This window comes from Pteropus alecto, unplaced genomic scaffold, assembly GCF_000325575.1.
Source record: "Pteropus alecto unplaced genomic scaffold, ASM32557v1 scaffold5, whole genome shotgun sequence".
NCBI lineage: Eukaryota > Metazoa > Chordata > Mammalia > Chiroptera > Pteropodidae > Pteropus > Pteropus alecto.
In genome coordinates, this window is record NW_006441953.1 from 4543926 (window position 1) to 4567815 (window position 23890).

Below are 23890 nucleotides of genomic sequence, written 5' to 3' on the forward strand. Positions count from 1 at the left end.
TCCCTCCCTCTCAAAAAGAAAAAGATAGATCCATGTGTGTCTTGAGAGGGCACCAATCCAGTAAGTGCCCATGTCCTTGGGTGAAGCAGAGAAAGGGGCTTTGAGTACCTTTCCTTGGAGATCAGCACCGGCCATGAATCTAACATGTCTAAGAATTGTCATCCTTTATCAACCTGGAGGGGGTTTGAGGAGTTGACCCTGGCAGGCCAAGGTCTTCCACTTCTTCATGGGAACAAATATATAAATGATCAGTTTTCAAAGACAATAAAATGTAGCCAAGATCATATGGCCTGAAAAAATTTCACATGCATAAAATTTCACAGCTACATGCATAGAACAGCACTGGCAGCGTAGGCCTAATGTGATTGGCAGTGCGTCCCTGGGACTCTACCAGGGCAAATTAGTGGCACAATGTACACCTAGTTACTGAAAAATCGATGTGTTACAAAGTGCAGAGTTAAGTAATATCAAATATCAAGAAAATTTCCATTTTAATGTACCAAAGCATTTTATAGTTTTCCAATTTCATCACTTAATTACTACTAGAGTGTACTTCAAGAGAATTATAGCCAAAATAGAATTCCTAATAAAATTTGTGATAAAGCCAGCCTAAAGGAGTACACGAAACTCCAGAAATGATAAAGTATTATGTGTGGTAAAATAGTGACAGATATCTGTATGTTCATTTCATATTCTTAGATTCTCTCAAGAATTTTAGTTTTAACTTAATCTGGTGAAACACTGTTAAGTCAACTTTTTAATTCTCATGGAAGGAAAAAGTTATGAATAATCAACATGGTTTCTTAACTTTAGAATATAGCAGTTGATTTTGGAGAAGTGTTCCCTCCTCCTGCCCCCGCCCCCAGTTATATTGAATTAAAAGCTCTTGTTTCCTGCTGCACATTAAGAGCTGGAGATGGCCTTGGTAGGAACTAGATGTCAGGGGAGGGCCAGCTTGAGCCTAAGGATTTGCCATAGATGATTTCCGTGTGGATAATCTAGAGTCAACTAAATTTTCAAACTGAACACTTCATTTGGTCTGTAGATTAAAAGTATAAATTCTATAGAACTGACATTGTTTTCCTGTTGTAACATCATCAAATCACAAAGGTTAGGGTTGCCTTTTGTTGATATTATTCACTTATTCTGAAATTTTAGGAAATGTTATCACAGTTTAAATTTATGCTAATGTATACAAAGGAAGAAGGAATTGGGAATTTCTGGATTTAGGATTACTTTGCCAAAAACACTGTCGTTTTTTCAAAAATCTTTAGCCTTTTTTCATAAATCAGAGTTCTCAAACTCAGTTTCTATGAAAGATCCCTAAATAGTCAAAGGCATGTATTGCTAAATATACTGAAACTAACTTCATGGATAGACTATCCAGATAGAAGATTCATGCCACTCAAAATATTTTTCTAAAGCCTGGTACCTCCTATTTAATTTCATTGTTAAGATTTTGTAAGTACTTGGTCATTATCTGCCAAATGTTTGCATGCCAATGTATATATATAAGCCATAGGATCCTAAATAAGATTTTGTAGGTACTTGGTCATTATCTGCCAAATGTTTGCATGCCAAAAATCAGCAACTGATAGAAAACCACAGATTGCAGCTCATGCTTAGTTTTATTTTTAAAATATACATAGGTGTTCAGAATTGATTTTATATACATGTACTATGGTAATAGATTCTACTGGATAAATTGTCCCAACTTCATATGTTTACATATGTATTTCATAGTATTTCACATAGATAGTTGTGATTTCAAGGTCTTTTGTCCCTTGGATTGAATTTTAAAATTATTGATGAATTTAAAGATTCATTGTATCTTGGCGTCTATGTATGGCCAAGAATTAAGACATTCCCATGTATAGTTTCATTTTCTAAATAAGGCAGAATTGTTTTCTGAGACAGTTAAATAGAAGGAAGAAAACAAAATTATGAAGAAATAATTTGTAATTTTGCTAAATGTTCTGTTGTCTGATCTTGCGTTGAAGTTTGATGGTTTCTATAGCTTTAATACTTATAAAGTAGTGGACTGAAAGTTGGGACCATCCAAATTCCTACTCAAAATGCTATTCGCGGAATCTGTTGTCTTGGCTGTTGGTGTTATAAATGTATGTTGAACAGTTGTCTATAAATAACATTTGCCGTGCTAACATCCACTTTTTTTTGACAATGAGAAATATAGCATGAAATTTAAGGTTGGGGTATGAAGAACTTTTTAGAGTTACTACTTGTTCTAGCTTAAAGTTAGTGTTGAAATGTAGAAGTACAGTGTCAGGGAGGACCTTTTACTTCCATGCGTGTACCTGGCATTTGTCACCTGGTAGGAAGTACATGTGTCATGCTGTGCTCTATGCTTAAGAGGTTATGCGACCCCCATCTGGATCATGTGGTAACTGCATCAGTCATCTTAGCCTGAAACATATATCCTTTTGAAAGGTTATGATTGGCCTAACATTTTGGCATTGTATAATACTTTACAGTAAATTATATACCAGATGATAGATATACCTTTGGATAATAAGTGGGCTCATTACCTTAGGGTTTCTTAACTTTCATTTTATTTAACACTGTCCAAGGCCGAGGATTGACTCTTGTGTTTAGTAAGCAAGGAAGAGCAATCCTTGAATAGTTTAGTTACTCTGGTTCATATTAGTCATAATTTCATAAAATTATTAGAGTGCTTATTGCTTTTAACTATTCCTAATATCACTGAGACCCTCAGCAAAGTGTATATAGTATCACTGAGAAGCTTCAGGTGAACCTGAGCAGTGATTCTTGGGCAAGTCGCAGGAGAGAGTTCTAGAGTTGCAAACTGAGTGGATTCACTGGCAATGTTGCATGATTTACTACTATGGCTGTTTTACAATGACTATAGAGAAATATTATTAGGAGAAAATGGGACAGGTTCTTCTATATTATGTGCTACTAATGAATCCTATTTTAGTGCTTCTCACAGTGGGGTTTATACCACAAAAAATATATGCGTAGGGCATTTATTTTTGGCAACTTACACAAAAATTGTGGTAATGGTTGCCTATGAAAATTTCCTTATGTGTGAATAGAGAATGGACCCCAGAAACTTCCTGGAAATAATCTATTCTAGGTTTAACATTGCTTTGATTTAAAATGCAGTTTTGTATAGTTTTAAAGTGCAAATTTTAACATATGGAACATTGACCAAAATTTAAAGCTAAAAGTCTTATTAATGGGTATGCATATTGATATCATAAAATTTACTAAATCTATGTGTGTCAAGGATGATTTATGTTCAGTAGAAGAAATGTGACCCAACCTTAAGATATTATAAGATGAAAATAAACTATACAGAACTGTTTGCTTGATACTAATAACTAGTTAGGAAATAATGATGTTTGCTATTCTTTATTGAGTTGTTTTACTCTTGTTTAAAATCATTTAATGTATTTTTCTTAATAAGTTAGATTATTTAAAATTGGCAATTAAAGAGTATTAAAGAAACGGTATCTTTTTATATTTTTCCCTTCTCATACATAACCATCGTCATAAACAGTTTTCCTTAACACGAGATCTAGAATCTAATTTTTAGTTTATGTTTTGATTTATTATCAGCTTTTTGCTTAGGTTGTACCTGATATATTTAATTATCCTATTTTAAGAAATGTATCAACATCAAGATATGGTGAATTCTTTTCAAGTTAAAAACAAAAACAATTAAAAAGTACTAATTTTTATAAACCTAAACAACATAAGAAAATAATCTCTAACAAATAAATGAATGTGTGCCTTTAAATATACAGAACAATAAATCTGATCAATAGTTAAATTTTTACTTTATTTGAATCAATTGGACTTAGACTTTTTTTCTAAATTATTTTTCTAAATTCAAAAGAAGGCTTCATTCACCTAATTTTAAATTATACAAGTGAACACACAAATCTAAAGTTAAAGTGAATATTTTATGTTTGAAAGAGGGAAGACATTAATCTAAAACAGAGTGGTGAAATCATCTCTTCCCTTACCTCTGGGATCTCCAGGCTGATCGAACCCTCACTATTATTAATAGTGTTTCAAGTTTCTTCCCTTTACTTTCATTAAACTGGGTTATTTATGTATCTTTAAATGAAATGGCTGAGCTTTCATGGTAATTCTTGTTGCTATTGACAACCAAAGCAGCCATGCAAGAAGAAATTGCTCTGGAAGGAAAGAAAAAAAATAACCTTAATATTTCCTCCTCAAAGTTGGAGAGAAAAGGGAACACACATTATGTAAGAAACAGGTAAGTAAAGAGATATCAATTTAGAAACCATCAACTCTTGTTAATAATTGATTAAAAGTTTTAATTTTTTTCAGATGTCCAATACTCATTTAAATAAAAGGATACTGTCTCTTCAAACCAAAAGTTAATTTTCTGAAAATGAAAAATTGGATTAGAAAGTACACTGTCACAAAAAGTCTGAAATATTTTAATTTAGAATTTGGACTGAAAGAATAGCATAACTTCCAATTATTGGTTAATATTTTCATTACAAAATGTTTTTTAATGACAAAATGGTGACTAAAATATTACTATTTTAAACATGTCCTAGATTTTTTTTTTTGTTTCAGAAAAGCACTGAAAGTTGAATATGTGTAAGTCTCCGGGAATGTAACAAGTTGATAAATACCCAAGTCCAGCCTCCTTACAGAGAAAAGATCTGGAATTTCTTTTTTTGGACATTTGTTTTGCAGCTTTCTACGTCTTAAGGCAGAGAATAGCCAGGATAAGGTGCCAGCTCAAAGGTTAGATGAACATATTTCTTGAAATAATTTTGGCTAATACATGTCTTGAAAGGCATAACTTCTAAATAATAACCACAGAATTAATCAATGAAACTTAACACTAGTTGTGGTTTTTTGAGTTGCTTTTTTTGGGGAAAACTATATTTCTTAGAGATGTGTTTATTGTGTTCGTAATTATACTAAGTTAATTTTATTTCAGTTCTTACATTAAACTTTTCCCTTTCAGTTTATAATTCCTTTTCTTTTTGTTGTTTTATGAATCTAATAAATTGACCTTCATTCTAACCTAAAGGACAGTTTATATTTCTAATACTTAAAGAAGCAAATTTTTTTTAAAAAGTCCACCAAATGAAATTACTAACACCAGCCTATCATTAACCTGAGGGAATTATATCTCATATTCATTAATTCTCCATGGAAAAAAATCAGGTAAGAAATATTTTTATTGTATAAAATATATAAGATGTTATAATAGAACCTTTGAGAAATCATGCTATTCTTTTGCTACATGAAAGGTTCCCTTGTTTAAAATATTTTTGGAGGTGAATAATATCACATAACAAATCACCCTAATTACACTTCACTGGAAAATTTTGGTGAAATATGTGAAATTGTATTTAATGAAATTGGTGCCATGAAGACAACATACTTTAAACTGATAGGTAAAAGATACTATCACATGTCATAGAAAATGTTTTTAAGATATGATTTTAATAACAACACTTGGGAACAAAATTGATAGTAGTAGAAATCAAAGTAAAGAAATTTCTTCAGTGACACTTAAAAAATCAAAGTGTTCGTATCTTACAATTACTCACAGAGAATTAACTAGCAGAGCTATGGCTGAGTTAGGGAGACAAAGCCTTAGAGTAGAATGTGGCCTTTGTCACCAGCAGATCTGGATTCAGGACCTGTGCCTCTCACCAACTATAAAATGCTAGATATTTTATTTAACTTTCGTGAACCACAATTTCCTTCTCTTTAAACCTACTTTGCAAGATTGTTGCTGGCCACGAGTGCCTTCTGCAGAACAGCTCTTGATAAATGTCTGTTATTATTAGTGTGCGGTTAGTATAGAGAATACAGATGAAATCTGAAGTGTTTTACTGGGTCTATCATAGTATCCATGGTATAGGGTGTGTTTAAATACATTTTGTTTACCCTGCCCATCTTATGGAAATAATCAACTGGAAGTAGAAAATTTCACTATTTCTTAAATAAAAGCTTTCATTGGATAACTGTCTGTGCTTCCGAACCATTTCTTTCCCACTTCTCTAATATCCATTTGCAAACCTTAGAGTGGAGTACAGTGGTGGTTCTTTTAACCAAAGGAAAAATAACTGGAGGAACTAGAATTGTAGATATGCATTTAGGGTTACTATACATTTATTAGACACGAACTTACTTGACAAAGTAAAATTGCATTTACAGCTACTGTGTTTTATTTGACGAACATTGAGAGCTTACTAGAGGCAAGGAGTTAAGTTAGGTGCTGGAAGAGATAGAAAGTTTTTAAAAACATGTACTCTTGCAAGGAGCTGATTTGGTAAAATGGTTGTTTCATTCCTTCCATATTCTAAAGTAGGAAAGAGTTAGAGATAAAGAATTGAGGTTCAGCGGAAGAATCACTTCCACCTGGAGAGGATCAAGGAACATTTCATGCACTCAGTGGTGTTCAATTGATTCATTCATTCAACAGATATGTATTGAGTGCTGTTACCTGCCTGATCCTAGGCCAACCTCTGCAGATATCAAATCAATAAGATGAAGTTGTAGGCATTCATGTCTTTCACTGTCAGCATTGAAGGCCCACAGGTGATGACAATACCAGGTGAATGGTATGTTTTGAGATAGGATACTACAAAAGCATACCTCAGCAGGGTGTATTCAGAAGGGGATCGATGGACTGGTTGCCCAGCTAAATCCTGAGGGATGAGTAATTCAGGTGAAGGGCACCCTGGCCAGACAAAAAAATACATTAAAATTTTAGAAGCCAGAGTGAGGAGCACATTCCAGGAAATGTAAGAATCTTAAGCTAGCATTGGGGTATGTGTTTGAAGAGCGTTTGGGAGATAGAAGGATGGGCTGACTCATGGAAGGCTTTTGATGCCACCTTAAATATACTAGCCTTTATCCTAAAGTTGTAGAGGAACATTGTAAAGATTTTAAGCAGGGAAATTACATAATTAAATTTATATTTCAGAGGTTATAAGATGGTGCTAGTGGGTCAGATCTAGCATACAGAGTGTTTTAACATATTTTGAAATAGCCACCAGTGTGGGTATCAGGCTTTTTGAAAAATCAGTAGTTTTTTGTTGTTGCAAGGAGTTGGTGGGCTGGGGTCGCTTAGCAGCTGTCCCTTCGGGAAGGAGTATGGAGTCCATCTTACTGTGAGGCTCGCTTCCTCAGCACAAATGCCTGAGACCTGTAGGCATTTGAGGTTCTGGGGCCCATTTCTGAATATTTCCCTGATGAGCAATTTAGAGAAGAGCCATTTGAGGCTTAGGACTAGAGGCTATAATAGGAAAGCTGGTGAGAAATTAGGTTTTATCTTCAGTAGTAGTGGTGGGAATGAAGAACAGGATAGAGATTGAAAGGTACTGAAGAGGAAGGGCAGAGAGGCATGCATCAGAACGGTGGTGTGGGCTTCGTAGACGCTTGGCTGCTACCGCAAACTGTGTTTTTGATAATTAACCTTTCTGAGCAAAAGCTTATTTTTATTTTTTGTAAGATATAGATTAGAGGCCTACCTCAGAATTCTTGAGGATCCAATGAGAAAATACAAAGCTTTTAGCTCAGTAACTGGCTCCTATTAGTTCACATTTGGTGGTGGTGATAATGGTTGTGAGGAGTGAGGAAGATACAATCAAGGATGATGCCCAAGTTTCTGGTGTGTTATTTGGTGAGCTAGGGAACACAGGAGAAAGTGCAGGTGATGACTTCAGCGTTGAATGTGGTATGTTTGAAGTGCTGTGAGACTGAAGTGGAGAGGTGTGATATGTGGTTGGCTTCTAGGACCTGCAGCTCAGGGGCACAATCTGAGCAGGGCATAGGCTGTGAATGGATGATGTGGCCACCACCGTCCTCAAACCTCCTTTCCCCTCCATCAACTTCAGTCAGCCTTGATGATCACAGCTACCTCCATAGAGGTTGATTTTAAACAATATATGAAGAATGTGGGAGAGCTAAAGTACTGTGTTACATTTTGGCCGAAATGTTATCAAATAGTGTTAGGTTATTGAAAACAAATTTCCAGCTTACTGTTTTGGCTTTCAGTCAAAAGAAATGAATAATTCAACATTTGTTTATATCAGGGCTGAAAAAAATCACCCTTTACAAATGTTGTATCTTTTTTCTGTCTTTCATTGGCTTTTTCTGTTGTACATCACCATCACTCCTAATTCTAAGCAAATATTCAACTAAAAGTGAATAATTGTTAGGGTTGAATGACCATCCTTTTTTTCAGCCCTGATTCAAGTCCTAGCTCAAATGCCACCTTCTCCTTTACGTGGAGCCTACCTTATACTGCTCTATAGTGTGGTTATTTATGAATCTATATTATTTGTTTTGCTGGACTGAAAGTTCCATGAAGCTGGAGACTGTGTCTTACCTATCTTTATATTCGTAGCAATAGCTTCTGCAATGCCTAGCAGAGTTCAGTTCAGTACACTTTTGAAGGTGGAAGGACCAGGCACTTCTTTATAAAAGGGATAAAAGACGAATAAGATGTAATCTTAATAAGCAGATTGCAGTTTTCAGGGAAAACAGTTTTTTGGGAAAATGAATATATTTAATTTGTCTGCCTATCTTATAGCCTTACCACATATCATAGTTCTTGACTTTTGATTAAGATTCTAAAAAGAAATCAATTTACTTGCTTGAAAACACATAAAATGTAACCTGTGTCATCTGTTTATAATCCATTGTTTGCAATTATGGATAGACTCCTGCTTCTCTGAGTGCAGAGCTCTTTATGGTGATTACTGCCTTATCTATGAAGGACTATTTTTTGCTATATGGACCATCGCAGTGAACTGCCATTGCATTTTCACACTCTCTGCTGCTCCATGCCTCTGCTCATTCTAAATAAAAGGCCCCTCACCCATTTACATGGTGAATTCCTACTCGTCCTTTAAGATTCAGCTCATATTTCCTCTTGCAGGCCTTTCCTGACATTTTTCCTATTTCCACCTCTCTGCAGAGAAATTCCTTCTTCTATATTCTTTTTAACACCTTGTATGACTGTCATATCTATCAGGAGACTATATGCTATTTCAGAGCAGGTACTGTGTATTTAAAGAGCTCAAAGTCTAGTAGGGGAGCCAGATAAAAATCACTATGATAACACAGAACAATTATATATAAATATAAACATATATGAATATAAACATATATAAAGAGTTTATGATAAAAGTATACACAGAGGCTTATGAAAGCACTGAGGAGGGCTCCAAACTCAGAATGCAGGGCTAAAGCAAATCTTGGAGATAATAATGTTTAAGTTGAGTATTGAAGCCTGTCTAGGTGTTAGTCTGGCAGACAAGGGTAAGAATGACTTTCCATGTAAAGGTATTAGAGAGTATGTTATTTACCGAGAATTTCAACTTCTTGGTACATTTGTAGATGTGATTGGAGATGAGGCTGGAATCAAGTCACGAAATGCAGTGTCGAATGCCATACTAAGAGATTGATCTAATATAAGCTAAGTAAACATGATGACGCATCAGTGAGTGTGAGGGGAATGGCATGGCGAAATCACGGCTTAGCAAAGTCCCTCTCATAGCAGTTTAGGGCTGGATTGAGGTCCACAATGCTGGAGCCAAGAAGATCATTATGCTGCCATTTGTCCAGTTCCTTATTGATGGATATTTAGTTGTTTTCCAAATTTCTATTTAAGGTTCTTCATCAGATAAATTTAGAACAATTAATGATTTAATGTTTTCTTTTTTTTTAAACAGTATGCCAAACTGACAGACGCCTCACAAATAAGTCTATGCACAGTCACAAAATGATTCCATTTTTAAAATAGTTAATATATGGCTCAGTTCATTATCTATCAGTGACTCTTAAACAAATCTTTTGGTTGCTGAAAGAAGTAATGATGGTTACATTAAAATTGGCCTTTTCTGGCAATTGCACATTAAACCTGCTATAACAAATATAGTTTTAACTAAAAAGAATAATGTGTTTTATCATATCCTAATGAATTCTTACGTAATAAAATCAGATGTCTTGTAATTTTTTTTTTGCAGAAAATTGTTTAGCACCACTTGTTTCCCAAAACCTTTTCTGACTCTCAAATCTGAGTCATTGATCACTTCCTCTTCTGTATCCTTTATATACATTGGTTATTAAGACATCTATGCTTACTTCTGCCTCTTCTTGCTGGACTTGCCTGCTTGAGGATAAGGTATCTTATTGGTATCTTGTGATCTTATTGATTTTTATATCTCCAGTTCTTAATATAGTATGTTAGACACTGGAGTTTTCCTCTTAGTCATCTTTATAATCCTTATTATAGCTGGCATTTTATTGAGCTCTTACTATGAGATAGGTACTGTTCTAAGTACTTTGAGTTTTTTCATTTAATCCTCCCAATAAACCTACAGGTATGTACTATGTGAGTTTATTATTTTTTTTCTCCAGCTTTATTGAAGTATAGTAGACAGTTAGTTGCTTATATTTACATTGTACAATTCAATGAGATTTTTTTCAATTATAGTTGGCATACAATAATATATTAGTTTCAGTTGTACAGCATAGTAATTAGAGATCTATATAACTCACAAAGTGGTACCCCACTAAATCTGGTACCCCTCTACCCTTTACATATTTTTTACAAATTGTTGACTCTTTATGCTACATTTTATATATCCATGGCTATTTTGTATCTATTCGTACTTCTCAATCCCTTTGCCTTTTTTTCCATCCATCCAGTCCCACCTCCCATCTAGTAGTCCTCAAAATATTCTCTGTATCTTTGAGTTTGTTTCTGTTTTTGTTGTTATTGTTGTGTTGATTTTGTTCTTTAGATTCCACATGTATGTGAAATCATATGGTATTTGTCTCTCTCTATCTGACTTACTTCATTCAGCGCAATACCCTCTTGATCCATCAAGGGAATATCTTTTTCTATCCCTTTTAGTCTGTGCATCTTTTAATCTGAAGTGAGTCTCTTGTAGGCAGCATACATAGGGGTCTTATTTTCTTATCCATTCAGCTTCCCTATCTTTTGGTTGGAGTACTTAATTCTTTTCCATTTGAGGTGTTTATTGAGAAATATGTAGCTTTTACTCAGAGCGAGCAGGTCCGTCACTGCCAAAGTCTGGTTGCGAACACGGCCCCTTTAAGAGGAATGTCCGCAGCTCCCGGGCTGTGGCATCTGAAGCCTCTGTCCTACTCAGCCACGGGAGACCGGGCAGACTCGCATCTTCGACCCCTCCTACCTTCAACTATTGCAGGGTGATTTCTTATTTCTCTCCCTAGTTGTACGGCTTTGTTCATCTAGACCCCCAGGCGACTCTGCTTGCTGTTTGCTCCATGTTTCCATCTTAACTTTGATGCAGTCGCAAGAGGGGATGAGCTAAGCTTCTATCATCTATGCCATTTTTCTTAGTTCTGGGTTTACTATTTTTAAGAAAAAACAGCAGTGCTGAGAATGTCGTCTGGTTCAACATAGGATCTCTGTTTTAGAGCAGAGAGAAGCTGAGTCATGTGCAAAAGTCAAGCGTTTCCTAAGTGGTAGAGCTGGGACCCCAGCAGTGTAATTCCAGCATCTGTGCTCTTAACCTCTTTTCTAGATTGCACTGATAGGTGAACAACAGCTCACAAATAATATTTGTCAAGATATGCATATTATTCTTGTTTTATAAATTTTTCTCAATTTTGCATTGAAAATTTCCAAATCCACAGAAGAGTTGCACGTATAGGATCAGTAAATGCCCAGATACTCTTCATCTGCAATTGTTAACATAGTACATATCTGTGTTCATTTTTTCTTTCTATTTCACTGAGCCATTTGAAAGTAACTTGCAGACAGAATGGTCCTTCATGCCTAATACTTCAGCATGCATCTCGTGAGAACAGGACATTTACCTACAAACCACATTATCATGATCACACTTAAGAAATACGACATGGATAACTAATATTATGAAATAAACAGTCCATATTTAGATTTCCCTGGTTATCCCAGTGATGATTTTTTTTTTCTTTTTGATCCAGATCCAATCAAGTATCTTCATATTATATTTACTCGACATTCCTCTTTGGTCTCCTTTAGTTTAGAACACTTCTACTACTTTTATTTTCTTCTTGACAATGACATTTTTGAAGAGTCCCAGGTAGAATGTTTCACAATCTAAATTTGTCTGTAGTTTTCTCATCATTTAATTTCTCATCATATGTCATGACATTTCCATTGCACATAATATCAGGCTGTTCCATTATTGCTGATGTTAAGTTTGATCACTTGATTAAGGTTCCGTCCACCAGATTTTTGCACTAAAGGCACTTTTTATAATTAGTAATCCATGAAGTGGTACATTGGAACTGTTTGAATATCCCGTTCCACAACAAACTTCCAACCAATAAAAGTTTTAACATCTGTGGATAATTTTTGATCATATCAATTATTTCAATGATGGTTGTAAAATTGTGTTTTTCAAATTCTGTCATTCCTTCTGCATGTTTGCTGGCATTCTGTAAAGAGGAGCTCTGTTTTCTTTTTAAAATCATTTTGGACCCATAGATTCTTTTATTATTCAGTAGTTATCAATTACTATCCTTATTCTATTTGGTCCTCAAATTAACCCACGTTTGGCCATGGAACACCTCCTTTTCATATGTTTTCATCATTCTTTGAATACATCCTTTTTATCACAGCAAAATATCCCAACCTCACTGCCCCAGCCCTGATTCCTTTTATTGTGAAGTAGTATTTAGAAACAACCTGTTTTCTGGGTGTGCTCATTGCTACTGTTCATCTACTTAAAACAAACAAACAAAAAACTCACTTCACACTTCCAAATAAATAGTAACATTTTCTTACGTGTTCTTAAACTTTCATTTGGCATTAATCTAAATTCCACTCATATCACAATGGAAACAGAAAGAAAAAAATCCAAGTAGATTGAAAATGACACACTCTTCAGAAGATTTCTTCAGTGAGAAGGGATAGTGCTTATTTATGATAAATAAAAGTTGGCTTGAGACACAGAAGATGCAGATACAGACACATTTTCTTTGGGCTACTTCAGGATAAAAGTTAAATAGTGAGAGATGAAATGGTGCTTAGAAAATGTGTCTGAATTGGATGTTCCTAAAGACCAAAATGAAATAAGTCATCGTAAGACAGCTTTTGGGAGACAACATTATATAGACCAAAAACCCTTATTTATTTTAACTTCATGCTGTATGTTATCAATCGATTGGTTGACTTAATATTTTAATATAGTTCAAAAATAGTTGTAAGTTTTCTATAAAAATACTGTTAGATAAAATGCGAGAGCAAAAAACATAGATATAGCAATACTTCAGAAGAGAACAATTCTATACTTTATTAATGGTTCAGAATCTGAGATCGGCATGAAACAAGCAAGAGAGTAAAGAGAATATTGTATGTGGAAATATTCCGGCAAGGTTACTTTAATTTTCTTAAAATTACAGATCATGCTCTTAACTGTGACTTTTCCTTCTTAGAAATATAACTTAAACACCTTTATGCCTTTAATTACCGTTGGCATTCTCTAACGTCTCATCCTTTCCCACGTAGCGTTTTACTGTAATCTCACTCTCCTCTCTTCCAACCCACTCCAAATACTGAATTTCCGGGCCTTTTTCTGAACACCAGAAGAACTAGTGGATTGTCTGTGGAACTGGGATAAGAAATTTTTACTAAAATCAGGCAAATCACTTAACCTTCTGTGTTTTCACTAGTTTGCTGGTAAAATGAGAATAATGTTAGCCTCTCTCCTGCCTTATATGGATATTGTGAGGATGAATTTAACTGGTCACATAAAATGATTTTGAGTTCTGTATTCATGAGAGTATTTAATGGATAATATTTTATAGAGATAACAGAGGCACTTTTACTTCACTTTAAAAACATGATAATCAGCACTAGACTACAGGATATTAGGGAAGCTGGAGAGTCGTTTTCCTCTGGAGATCTTGTAATCTGTAGGATTTTTTCCTCTGGATTTAGTTGTACCTATAATATGGGATGGCGTAAGGCCTTTTCCAGTGGAGCCCTATAAATTCTGCCTCCATTCTTTCCAGGTCCCATTAATACAGCAATGAGTTATTTCATGCTTCTTTTGGCTGCTGTCTTCCAAGGCCAATTGTTGTTTGAAAAAGATATTCTTATTGTATGCTCCTGTTAGCCTCAAATGAGTTCATTCATATCTGAATTCTCTGAAACTTATTAGATGTAATGAGAGCTCTCTGAAATATCTCAGTGTTGTACACATTCATTCTTTTGCCCTGCCCTTGCATACTTCTATGCCACCTTAGTTTCTAAATTACATGCCCTGGAGGATAGGGTTCTTTGTTCTGCTTTTAGTGGTGCCATGTCTGAATAGCAACATGATGTAGATGAACAAAAATTACAGATGAATTTTAAGACTCTAAATACAATTTTATTTACATTAAGAAAATCCGTCTCAAGTTACTAACAACACTTGAGGATGAGTTGAATTTTTTCCTTGTCACTCTCCAGAGCCACCATCTGCTTGGGCACCTCAGGATATCCATATTTTTTCAAAAGTTGGCATTTGACTCCCAGTGTGATTAATTTACATAAGAAATATTATATAGAACCAATGTGGGAATTTAATTTTCCCCTAACTTATTTGATAACTCACTACTTACATCAACATCAGAAAATGCTATCCAACTCTCAGAACCCCAGTTACATCCATTAAGATGAACTTTTAAGAGTAAAATTTTATTAGATTGCAAACAGAAGAGGCTTGGACATGTGACATTAAAGAGCTATGTTTGCTCTGCCAGTTGAGACTTGTTTCTTTTTCTAGTTAAAGTAATGACTTAGAGGTTATTTTAAGGGCACTTTGGAGATTATGCTACAGGACTGTTAGAAAGTAAATTTTGAGAGCGATTTACCAATTTGGGCTTAATTCTGGCATCCAATTTTGGAGTAAAAAAATCTATCATTCATTCATTGACAATTTGTGATCCTCACCTGACTTTAACTTACTGAGCTGTTAACCACATGTGGATGCAGAGGACACTAGACTATCAAATACAGCCCAACATTCTTGTCCCTGATCCGCATGAAGGTCTCAGAAGCAATGCTGCTTTTTCTGATAAACCTGTGGTGATAACAGACTCATTATTTCTTTTAAATCAAGTATATCATCTATTTTTGATGTTTTTAGAAGACTGTTCTAAAATAGACCACTAACAGTGAATCACTTATTCTTTTGTAGTCATCGTTGTTTTTCTGACCTATCCCCAGCAGGTTGTAAAGGCTGGTGTGTGCAGGCCACTGAGAGCTCACATCACAGTGAGTGGGTTTTCAAAAGGCAGACCAGTTTACACAAGAGTTCATTTTTCTCTTGTCTCAAGATGTGTTTTCTAATTTAATTCTTTAGATATAGAGATGAAGTTTTTAAGATACTTCTGTAGTTACATAGCATTATCCGTATAACTAAGTTTGACAAGTTGTATTTTTTTATTAGGATATGTTCATAACATTTCTATGCTAAGTGTGCATCCAAAGAAGACTTTTGCTTGCTTGATAATGAGCACACATTAAGTCCAGATCCCACAGCCTGGTGCTCAAGGATAGTCAGTTAGGAATTATATTTGGCTGCAAGTCATAGTGACACAAAGAATTGCTAAATTGCTAGGATGACAATTTAGGGTTAATATGATTTCTTGCTCTGCCATCCTTTTCATTCTCAAGATTAGCTTATGGCCACAAAGTGGCCTCTGAAGTTCACCATGACTTCTATAGTCCAGGCAAGTAGGCAGAGGAAGCATAATAGGACTTTTTAAAGTAGCATTGCAAATGTTCCACCCAATAACTTCTGTTCACATACAGTTGGCCATAATTTAGTTGCTTGGCTACTCAATCTACCAGGTAAGATAAGGAACTGGTAGTTTTCATTTCTAACTCATTCCCCACTCCAAAAAAAAAAAGAAAAAGAAAAAGAAAAAAGCCATTTTATTTTAAAGAAGAAGGGGAAAACAGATACTGGTAAGCAGCCAGCAGGTTCTGTCATTTATGATCTGCCCTAGCCTGTCTTTTGATCTCATCTGCTGTTACGAGCACTTCACACTGCAGTTTCACTAGAACACTTGGCACTTGCACAGAACCGCCTTCATTGTCCTTCCCCCATACTTTGCTCATATTCTCAAAGGCTTTGTCCCCCATCCCACTGTCTCTGCTTCTTCTAAGGCATTGCTCAGATCACGTTTCCCACAGGAGGGCTTTCCAGTGCCTGCAGTCAGTTATCTGCCCCTCCTCCTTCCCTCTTTCATCTCATCTCTTTCTCATAGACCTTGTTACGTTTCGGTCAATATATTATAGTTTCACAGTTAATTTTTCATATCCTCTGTGACTCATTTCCCCCAGACTTTACTCATGTAATACATTATATATAACAAATGTTCAATACACGTTTGTTGAATTCCATTTCAGACCTAATGCCAATAAGATAATAGGAAAAAGTACTTTTGTGCAACATTTTTCAGAGTTTTCTTTTTGTAAGAGAGAAAAAAAATTGTTATATGAGCATTATTAGTATTTTATCCCACTTAATAGCTGTTGGCTAATACGTAGGTCGTTGGTCACTTCAGCGAATAGTGTGTTGGCTAGAAGAGCAAATAGCAGTAAAACAAAAAGAAAGGAAAAAATACTGATGCCCTGAATATGTAAGAAACATTAACAGCCTGGCCTCTTGGAACTTGTGCATTTGATGAGCCCAAGATTAGGGCACTCCACTGAGAACAAACAAGGAGAAGGGGAGGGGGACAATAAAAACTTTTGTTCCTATAAAGCACCTGAAAGGGCTATAAATGATGGTTGTCAGGCTGGCCAGGGGGTCAAAAGGCAATATAGCCTGGAGGCCTCAGGTTTAATTATTTCATAAAGTGTCCTCTTCTAAATATATATATATATTTAAGTTTTTAAGTGGTACTTTCTAAACAACGTTTTCATGTTTTTACAGATATTTTCAAATTCCATATGTTTTGGGAGGTAACTACCTTGACTTACCTTTAATGATTTTGAGGTGTTTACTTTTACAAGTGCCTCAGTGATACTTGATTTAGGTCATATTTATATATAATTATTAATATGTATGGAACATCTTTATTTTAAGATTTAAATAAATTATATTCAACTTGCATTTCTTGATGATGGGACCTGGAAATTACATAAAAATGGCTTAATTCTGGGACTTGTTTTAAAAACTGCATATAAACCATCTACCAGGTGTACAATTCACCTAAAAAGAGTATTGGAAGTCCTTCCTATATAGTTCATTTCTTACAGATTTGAACAAAATTGCTTCCCTTTGAATTTCATGACATGTCTAAAATCAGATTTAAAAAACTTTCAAGCACATTTCTCTACCATTTACACTTTCCATTCTGCTCATCCTTTCTTTTTGCAAGTTTTTAAATACCGACTGAGCTATCTAAGGATTGGTAGTGATACAGAGTCTAGTTGGAGTGACAAATAAATAGGCAGGAAAGGCCTGAAAGTAAAATTGGCAGGAAGCCCTCTGGAGTGCCAGGCCAGGGAAGGGTAGTGAGAATTGAGTGAGGATATGTAGAAAACACCAGAAATAACATGCACATCAGTTTCACGGGAATATTAGAGTTTGAAGGAGACACTGTTTGAGAAACTGTCAGAATCTGGGAGCATATCCCAGAATGGAGAACAGCCAGGGCTAATATGGGAAAGAACAGGTGTCAGGGACTTGAGAATTCAGGGTCATTGTTGATCCCATTCCCTTCAGTCTAAGATGTGTTAGCTCTTCACTCAGTGGTTACTGAAGCCTGTCTCTTCCTGTCGCAAACACAAGTCATGACTTCTTCATGTCAACTAGACTCTTTCCAGTTCATATTGCATATCACCACCTGGCTAATATTCCCAGAATTTTGATTTTTATCAGGTAATTCTCCTGTTGCTGATAAACTTTTCCTATAATGTGTATATTTTTCAGTCTCAAATTGAGGGAACATCATCTGATACCATTCACCTATGATTGTCTACTTCTTACACTCCTAACAGTATCAACCCATTTCTTTAACTTGAAAAGCCTCCTCAGTGTCTCTTAAATAAATGAGGATCTATTTTACACTATGCTTCCCCTTACCTTGGATAATATTCTCTTTTCTGTCTACCCATGCTTCAAGGCCCCACTCATGTCTGTTCTACAGGCTTTCTGTACAAATCTATGTCGATATGGTTGTGTGTTGATTTCGTTGACACGTTTCATATGTGCCACCCATTTGCTCATAAATAAATGTTGCCTTGAATTAAAAACATGATTGTTTTGTCTTTCTATCTAGACTGTAAGCTCTTAGAGACCAGCGACCACTCTAGACAATGATTTTTCATCTATTTTAGTACCTGGCATAGGCCCATGCACGTATTTGGCATAGAACAAGGTTTCTTAACCTGGCACCATCACATTTTGGGTTGGATAATTTGTTTTTGTGGGGTCTATCCGAGCACTGTAGGTTGTTTAGCAGCATCTCGGTATTCTACCCACTAGATGCCAGTAGCATCCTCTCCCTAGTGTGACAACCAAAATGTCTTCATTTATCCCAAGTATCCCATAGGGGGCAAAAATCCCCCCAGCTGAGAATCACTGGTATAAAGTAAAAAGAATAAATTCTAACTAGTACCTTAGCAGGAATCAAAGACGGTGAAAAGATTTGAGTGATGTTTTTATAGTATTTTAGGGTCTTGAAGAAAGACACACTCAGTTGATGGAAGGTAGTAAATGTAAAGTAGAACTTTCTGTTTGCCGTGACAGGCTATGGGACAGACATTACAGGTCAACAAGCAATTGCAACACACCTAAGGTTAAGAAAGAGCAAGATGAGAAGGTATTCTTAAGTTGAAGTTCCAAAAAATATTGTTTCAGTTTTTATTTCTTTTTGAACCATTTCATACCTAGAAATACCATTTCCAATAAAATAAGTATTTCATTATTTAACTGGAAATTTATCTGGAGTTTATATAGAACCAATATATTTATAATCAACAATATACTTGACTTTTTTGAAGTATACTTGAGAGAATGGGTTTGATAATATAGGTGCAGGTTATTTTAAAGTTATAACTTTTGACAAACATCAGTTGTGTTTATGTATAGTCTTACATTTTTTTTTTGACTATTTGAGTGTTGTCAAGTTTAGCAAATTTTTCAGCCCCAAGTGATACATGCTCACGTGCACACATGTACATAACATGTATGAAAGTGTTGTCTAGACAGTGCTTACCACTATAAGACAGTGATTTTGAATATTTCTGCTACTTTGTTATAAGTTATTAGTTTTATTTTTCAGCATCAAGCTAGTACATGACATAGATTTTATATGGTGTGCTGCTGATGGGAAAATAATGCATGATGTTGTCTTTTTCTCAGCTGTGTGCCAACCACAGTGCAAACATGGTGAATGTATTGGACCAAACAAGTGCAAGTGTCATCCTGGATATGCTGGGAAAACCTGCAATCAAGGTAGGGAAACAGTGTGACACAAGCAAACAATTATAAGCCCCCTCTATTCCTGCCTGATAGAAAAGTTTTGAGTCCTCATCCCTAACCACTTTTCCATAACTATTGTTCTACATATGTGAGCTGCCATTTACTGAAAGGTAAAAATATAATAATGGTAAATCTTTTAAAATTATTTTATTGGAGGACAATTAAAAGAATTTCATCTTCTTATTCATATTCACTGCTAATAATTAAAATGTATTTTGAAGAACAGAATCGCAGCACCAGTAATGTTAGAAGCCTTACATTCTGCTACTCCTTGTTCATCTGCTAACTAGTGAGGAAGCCTTGGCAACTTGTTAACCTCCGTGGACCCCAGTTAGATGACAACACTTTAATATTCAAAGTCAGGTAGGAAGTTTGACTTAAAATTTTGAGGTCTTTTCAAACTCTGAGCCCTTCAATTTCATGATTAAATTCCCTTCAACTGTTGACCAGTTTGCAGTGTTTTTCCAAGAAATAAAGATTTTGATTAACTTAGCAAGTTATTATTTTTTTTAATTGGCATCAGCTTATAAAAGCAAACATTTATTTAGCACTTACAATGCTAAATAGATTAGTCACAAGTAATCTATTTGCATCATTACAAAAACATTAGGCTGCACAGTATTATTTATTATAATTAAGTTATAAATAATAATGCATTATTTTTTATTTGAAGAGATATCAGGGATATTAAGTATCTTGTCCAAGTTTATAAAATTAGTTGGTAAAAGACCTACTATGTCAGCTTAGAGCCATTATCTATATAATTCATGTTCTTTCTGCCAATTTAGTTTTGGATGAAGAAAATATCATTGGAAATGTGATCCTTTGACTCATGCTAACAAATCTGACAAGGCTTGTCTTTTTATTTAATTTCAGCCACACACTTTGTACCATTAGGAGTAAAAAAAAAAAATCCAGAAGAAAACCTACAGTTAGATTTCACTAGAAATATGCAAGGATAAAAGAGTCAGTTTTTCACTTGTTTCTTAAAGTAATGTTCTCTGTCATTTTAAATGTCAAATGAAACAATTATGTGGGGTCTGACTGTCTCATAGATACTTACTTGACCTCATCTGATACAGAAATGATATTGTTGAAACATTCTTGTTCTTCAATATCTGATACTCCTTGAGGTGTGTCATGTAAACTTGTGATTTATAGACTTCGTTGTCATAACAATCCAGAACACTGATGTTTTAAAGTATGTCAAATTGTTCACTATCAGATGAAATCTATGCTAGTCAAATGTGACATGTCCAATGGTAGGGCAAGCTGCTATTCTAAAATGTATTCTAGATTATCTGCTACTTGATTTGTAACAAATTTTTTCTAGTGCTTCTTTTCTAATAATATTTTAAACTTGGAATTTATCCAACACACCTGTATTTTTGAAATAAATGAGGTTCTTATTGTCTCACTTTACTCTTTTAAAAACCCATTTGATTTTCCTTCTCTAGTCTAAGTTCTCAAGTAGCAGCATGTTCTGTTCTGATTATTGAGTTATCAGTGTTATATCTTAGAGTCCCAGCTTGCTTCTTTTTAAAAAGCGATGAACATAAACCATCAGAAGTTTCATTAATATGTCAGCACCATAAAACTTGTTGTCCTGATGCCAAGAATTTATACAAGGAAGATTATTGAAAAAAACTACTGTTGAGATTGCAGAAAAATTCATTTAAATTTATTTGTAGGAGCTCATCAACTTTGTTTCAAAGACACTAAAGCTTATTATTGGAACAAGGATTCATCTCTAGGTATCTCTTATTTTCAGAAAACCAGTTTACCAAGTACTTTTTTTTTTTTTAATAATACATACCTGTTTTTCTAAAGAAAAACTGAAATACAGTAAGTTGAAACCTTGCCTCCTAAAACTATATTCCTTAGGGGGAAGAGGATTTCATTAGTAGAAAAATGGGATTTTACACCTGCAAAAATAGAGCTGACACAGAAAATGTAATTTTAAATCCAATCTTGATTATAAAACTCCAGCTTATAGTAAACCTATATGTTTTAATCGTTGCTCTTGTTACCTTTTTTACCAAAAAGGCAATTTGATAAGTTCCTGATGGAAAGGTTTATGTTCTTTGCAAGCAGGAACCCTCTGTGGTGCCTCTCTGATTTCTGGGTTCCTAAAAACTATGATTAAAATGACTTGCACATGACTAGTACACATTGACTATTTATTAAGTGAATGACTGTTTCCTATAATGGTTCTCGGTCCTGAACGCCGTAGGAGTTGTCTCATACCTTAGTCTCTGAATCCGTGGACTGCGAGCCCTGTAAGGGTGAGTGAGCTGGGTAAGTGGAAGAGCTCTCCAGAGATCCCCAGGAACGATGTTAGAGCAAATTGCCTGTATCTGCTATGTAACAAATTAACATACACCATTTTGCCCAGACCATACATTTTAATAAAGTAGAAAACATGACTCAGAGATAAGCGAAATCAAACAGGTCCCTTTTTTCTTGAGGAGAGAAATGTCAAGAAGAGGTACCTTGAAATAATTTCACAGAGCTGACAATTAGCTTTTGATTAAAAGTAGATTTGGGTATAAGGTAAATCTCTGCTAAAATTTTTGTTGCGAAATGTGTACTTTAAGAAATCACCTCTTGGAAACTTGCTTGGCTGAGTGAACAGCTTGAGTAAATGACAAGCACTTTAGAGTGCTTGAGGAGCAGCCAGAATAGCAGGGCAAGCCTACTTGGGAGCTGGCTTAATTTAACAGCCTGTCACAAAATTAGTATAATCTGCCCTTGGTGGCTTGCTCTTCCCCATGAGTCAATTTTCTGGATTTGCTGTAGCTGGATCACATATAAAACCATAGGCTTGGACTGATCATTAGCATATTCTATGAGGTACATGGTACCTTTTATAGTAGATGAAATTCTAACCCATACTCTGGCAAGATTTGCTTTTTTCCACTTTACTTTCTCTGGTAGTTTTATTCATGCATATTTTTCCCTTCCTTGAGTCTTTGTACCCATACAAATCCTCTTTCCCCTCAGCCAAAAAAGGATACTATTATAGATAAAAATCTTGTTATAACTTTCCATTAGGGAATGATTCTTAGCATGTAATACATCACTGAATATTTTCAGGAATGGAAAATATTCTTTTGAATTCACAGTGTGCTTTATAATAATTTCAGAAGAAACAAATTATGAGTATCAATTACTAATGTTTGACATGGTTTATGTGCCATATGTTGAATTTCTTATCCCAAGAAAAAAATCAGTGTCTTGTAGCAGATAACCAGACAGTAACTTTTGGTGGTTTAGTTAAATCTGAGAAGCTGATTGCTTTTCTTAGCACAACAGCTTAAATGTTTTAACCCTATTATTAAAGTAGTTTCTTGTAGCCTTACTTTTTGAAAGATGTGTGATTTCAACTCCAGAAAGCAATGTTCATTTAATTTGGAAGTTTAACTATTAATAATATGTGAGTCTTGAAACAGGATGTGATTACCTTTTTGGCTCTCCATTTTTGAGTCTCGCCCCATCTTATATTTTGATAAGCTAATAAAGGGAACAGTTACCATTTTTTGCAGAAAGCTTCTTATATATATTCTAATTAAATGTGACCTAAATGTAACTTTAAGTTCTTACATTTGAATGGAAACATTGATTGTGTTATTTATTTAAATAGTCTTTTATATAAATCATAAGTTCTCGTGTAATTTTGAGGGAGTATTTTAAACTATTGTACAACATAATAATAAGGAAAAGGTCTTAAGTTGGTCATTTAAGGCCTCAGTGTCCTTAAACAGAGCAAGTTGGTAATACCTAATATTTGTATAATCCGTTTTTCTTTTTTTAGTTTTCTCTCTTTGTTGATGACTAAAATCATGCTTTTAAAAAAATGACCATTTCTCTTTTTTTTAATCGTTATGAGAATGATGGTTTGTTAACTTATAATTGTGTGTTTGGGGGACGAAAGATAGCAGTGATAAATTTTAAGGAAAATAGAAACTTAAAAAAGAGAGAAACTGGAAGATATAGAAACTATTTTTTATGAAGTATCTAAAGGATTCTTTTTGAACTCCATCAACTTTATATAACTGTTTAATACATACTTTTAAAGATTTTTAAGGCTAAAAATGACATCAATTCAAAGTTGACTCTTATTACCTTCTTCCTGGTGTGAAGACGAACACTTCTACCCAACCCTTCCTGACCAAGGCAGTGAACAGCCTCTTTTCCAACCCCTGGATCATCAAGCCACAAGTTTACCTTCAAGGGGTGAGCGTGCATTATCTCAGGAGGTCTGCTCCTCCCACCTGCACGGCTTCCTGCAGTTATGTCACTTCTTGCAATTGTTCTAAAGGTTAGCCCCAGGAGTGCCCAGCCTCAGCATCCTGAGCCTGTGAAGCAAG

At 34.9% G+C, this 23890-nt stretch overlaps 1 protein-coding gene across 8 annotated transcripts in view; it reads left to right on the plus strand.

Moving 5' to 3' along the window:
* Positions 1 to 23890, plus strand: part of NPNT (nephronectin) — a 79752-nt gene that overhangs the window by 12434 nt on the left and 43428 nt on the right. For 3 of the 8 annotated variants that reach the window (XM_015594962.1, XM_015594961.2, XM_015594957.1), the window contains exons 3-5: positions 4720 to 4770; positions 19401 to 19493; positions 23664 to 23756. In XM_015594962.1, the coding sequence (XP_015450448.1) occupies positions 4720 to 4770; positions 19401 to 19493; positions 23664 to 23756 (237 nt within the window). Of the gene's footprint in view, positions 1 to 4719; positions 4771 to 19400; positions 19494 to 21753; positions 21806 to 23663; positions 23757 to 23890 lie in introns of all 8 variants that reach the window. The other 5 variants (XM_025051765.1, XM_025051764.1, XM_015594960.1 and 2 more) reach the window with 5 other exon arrangements.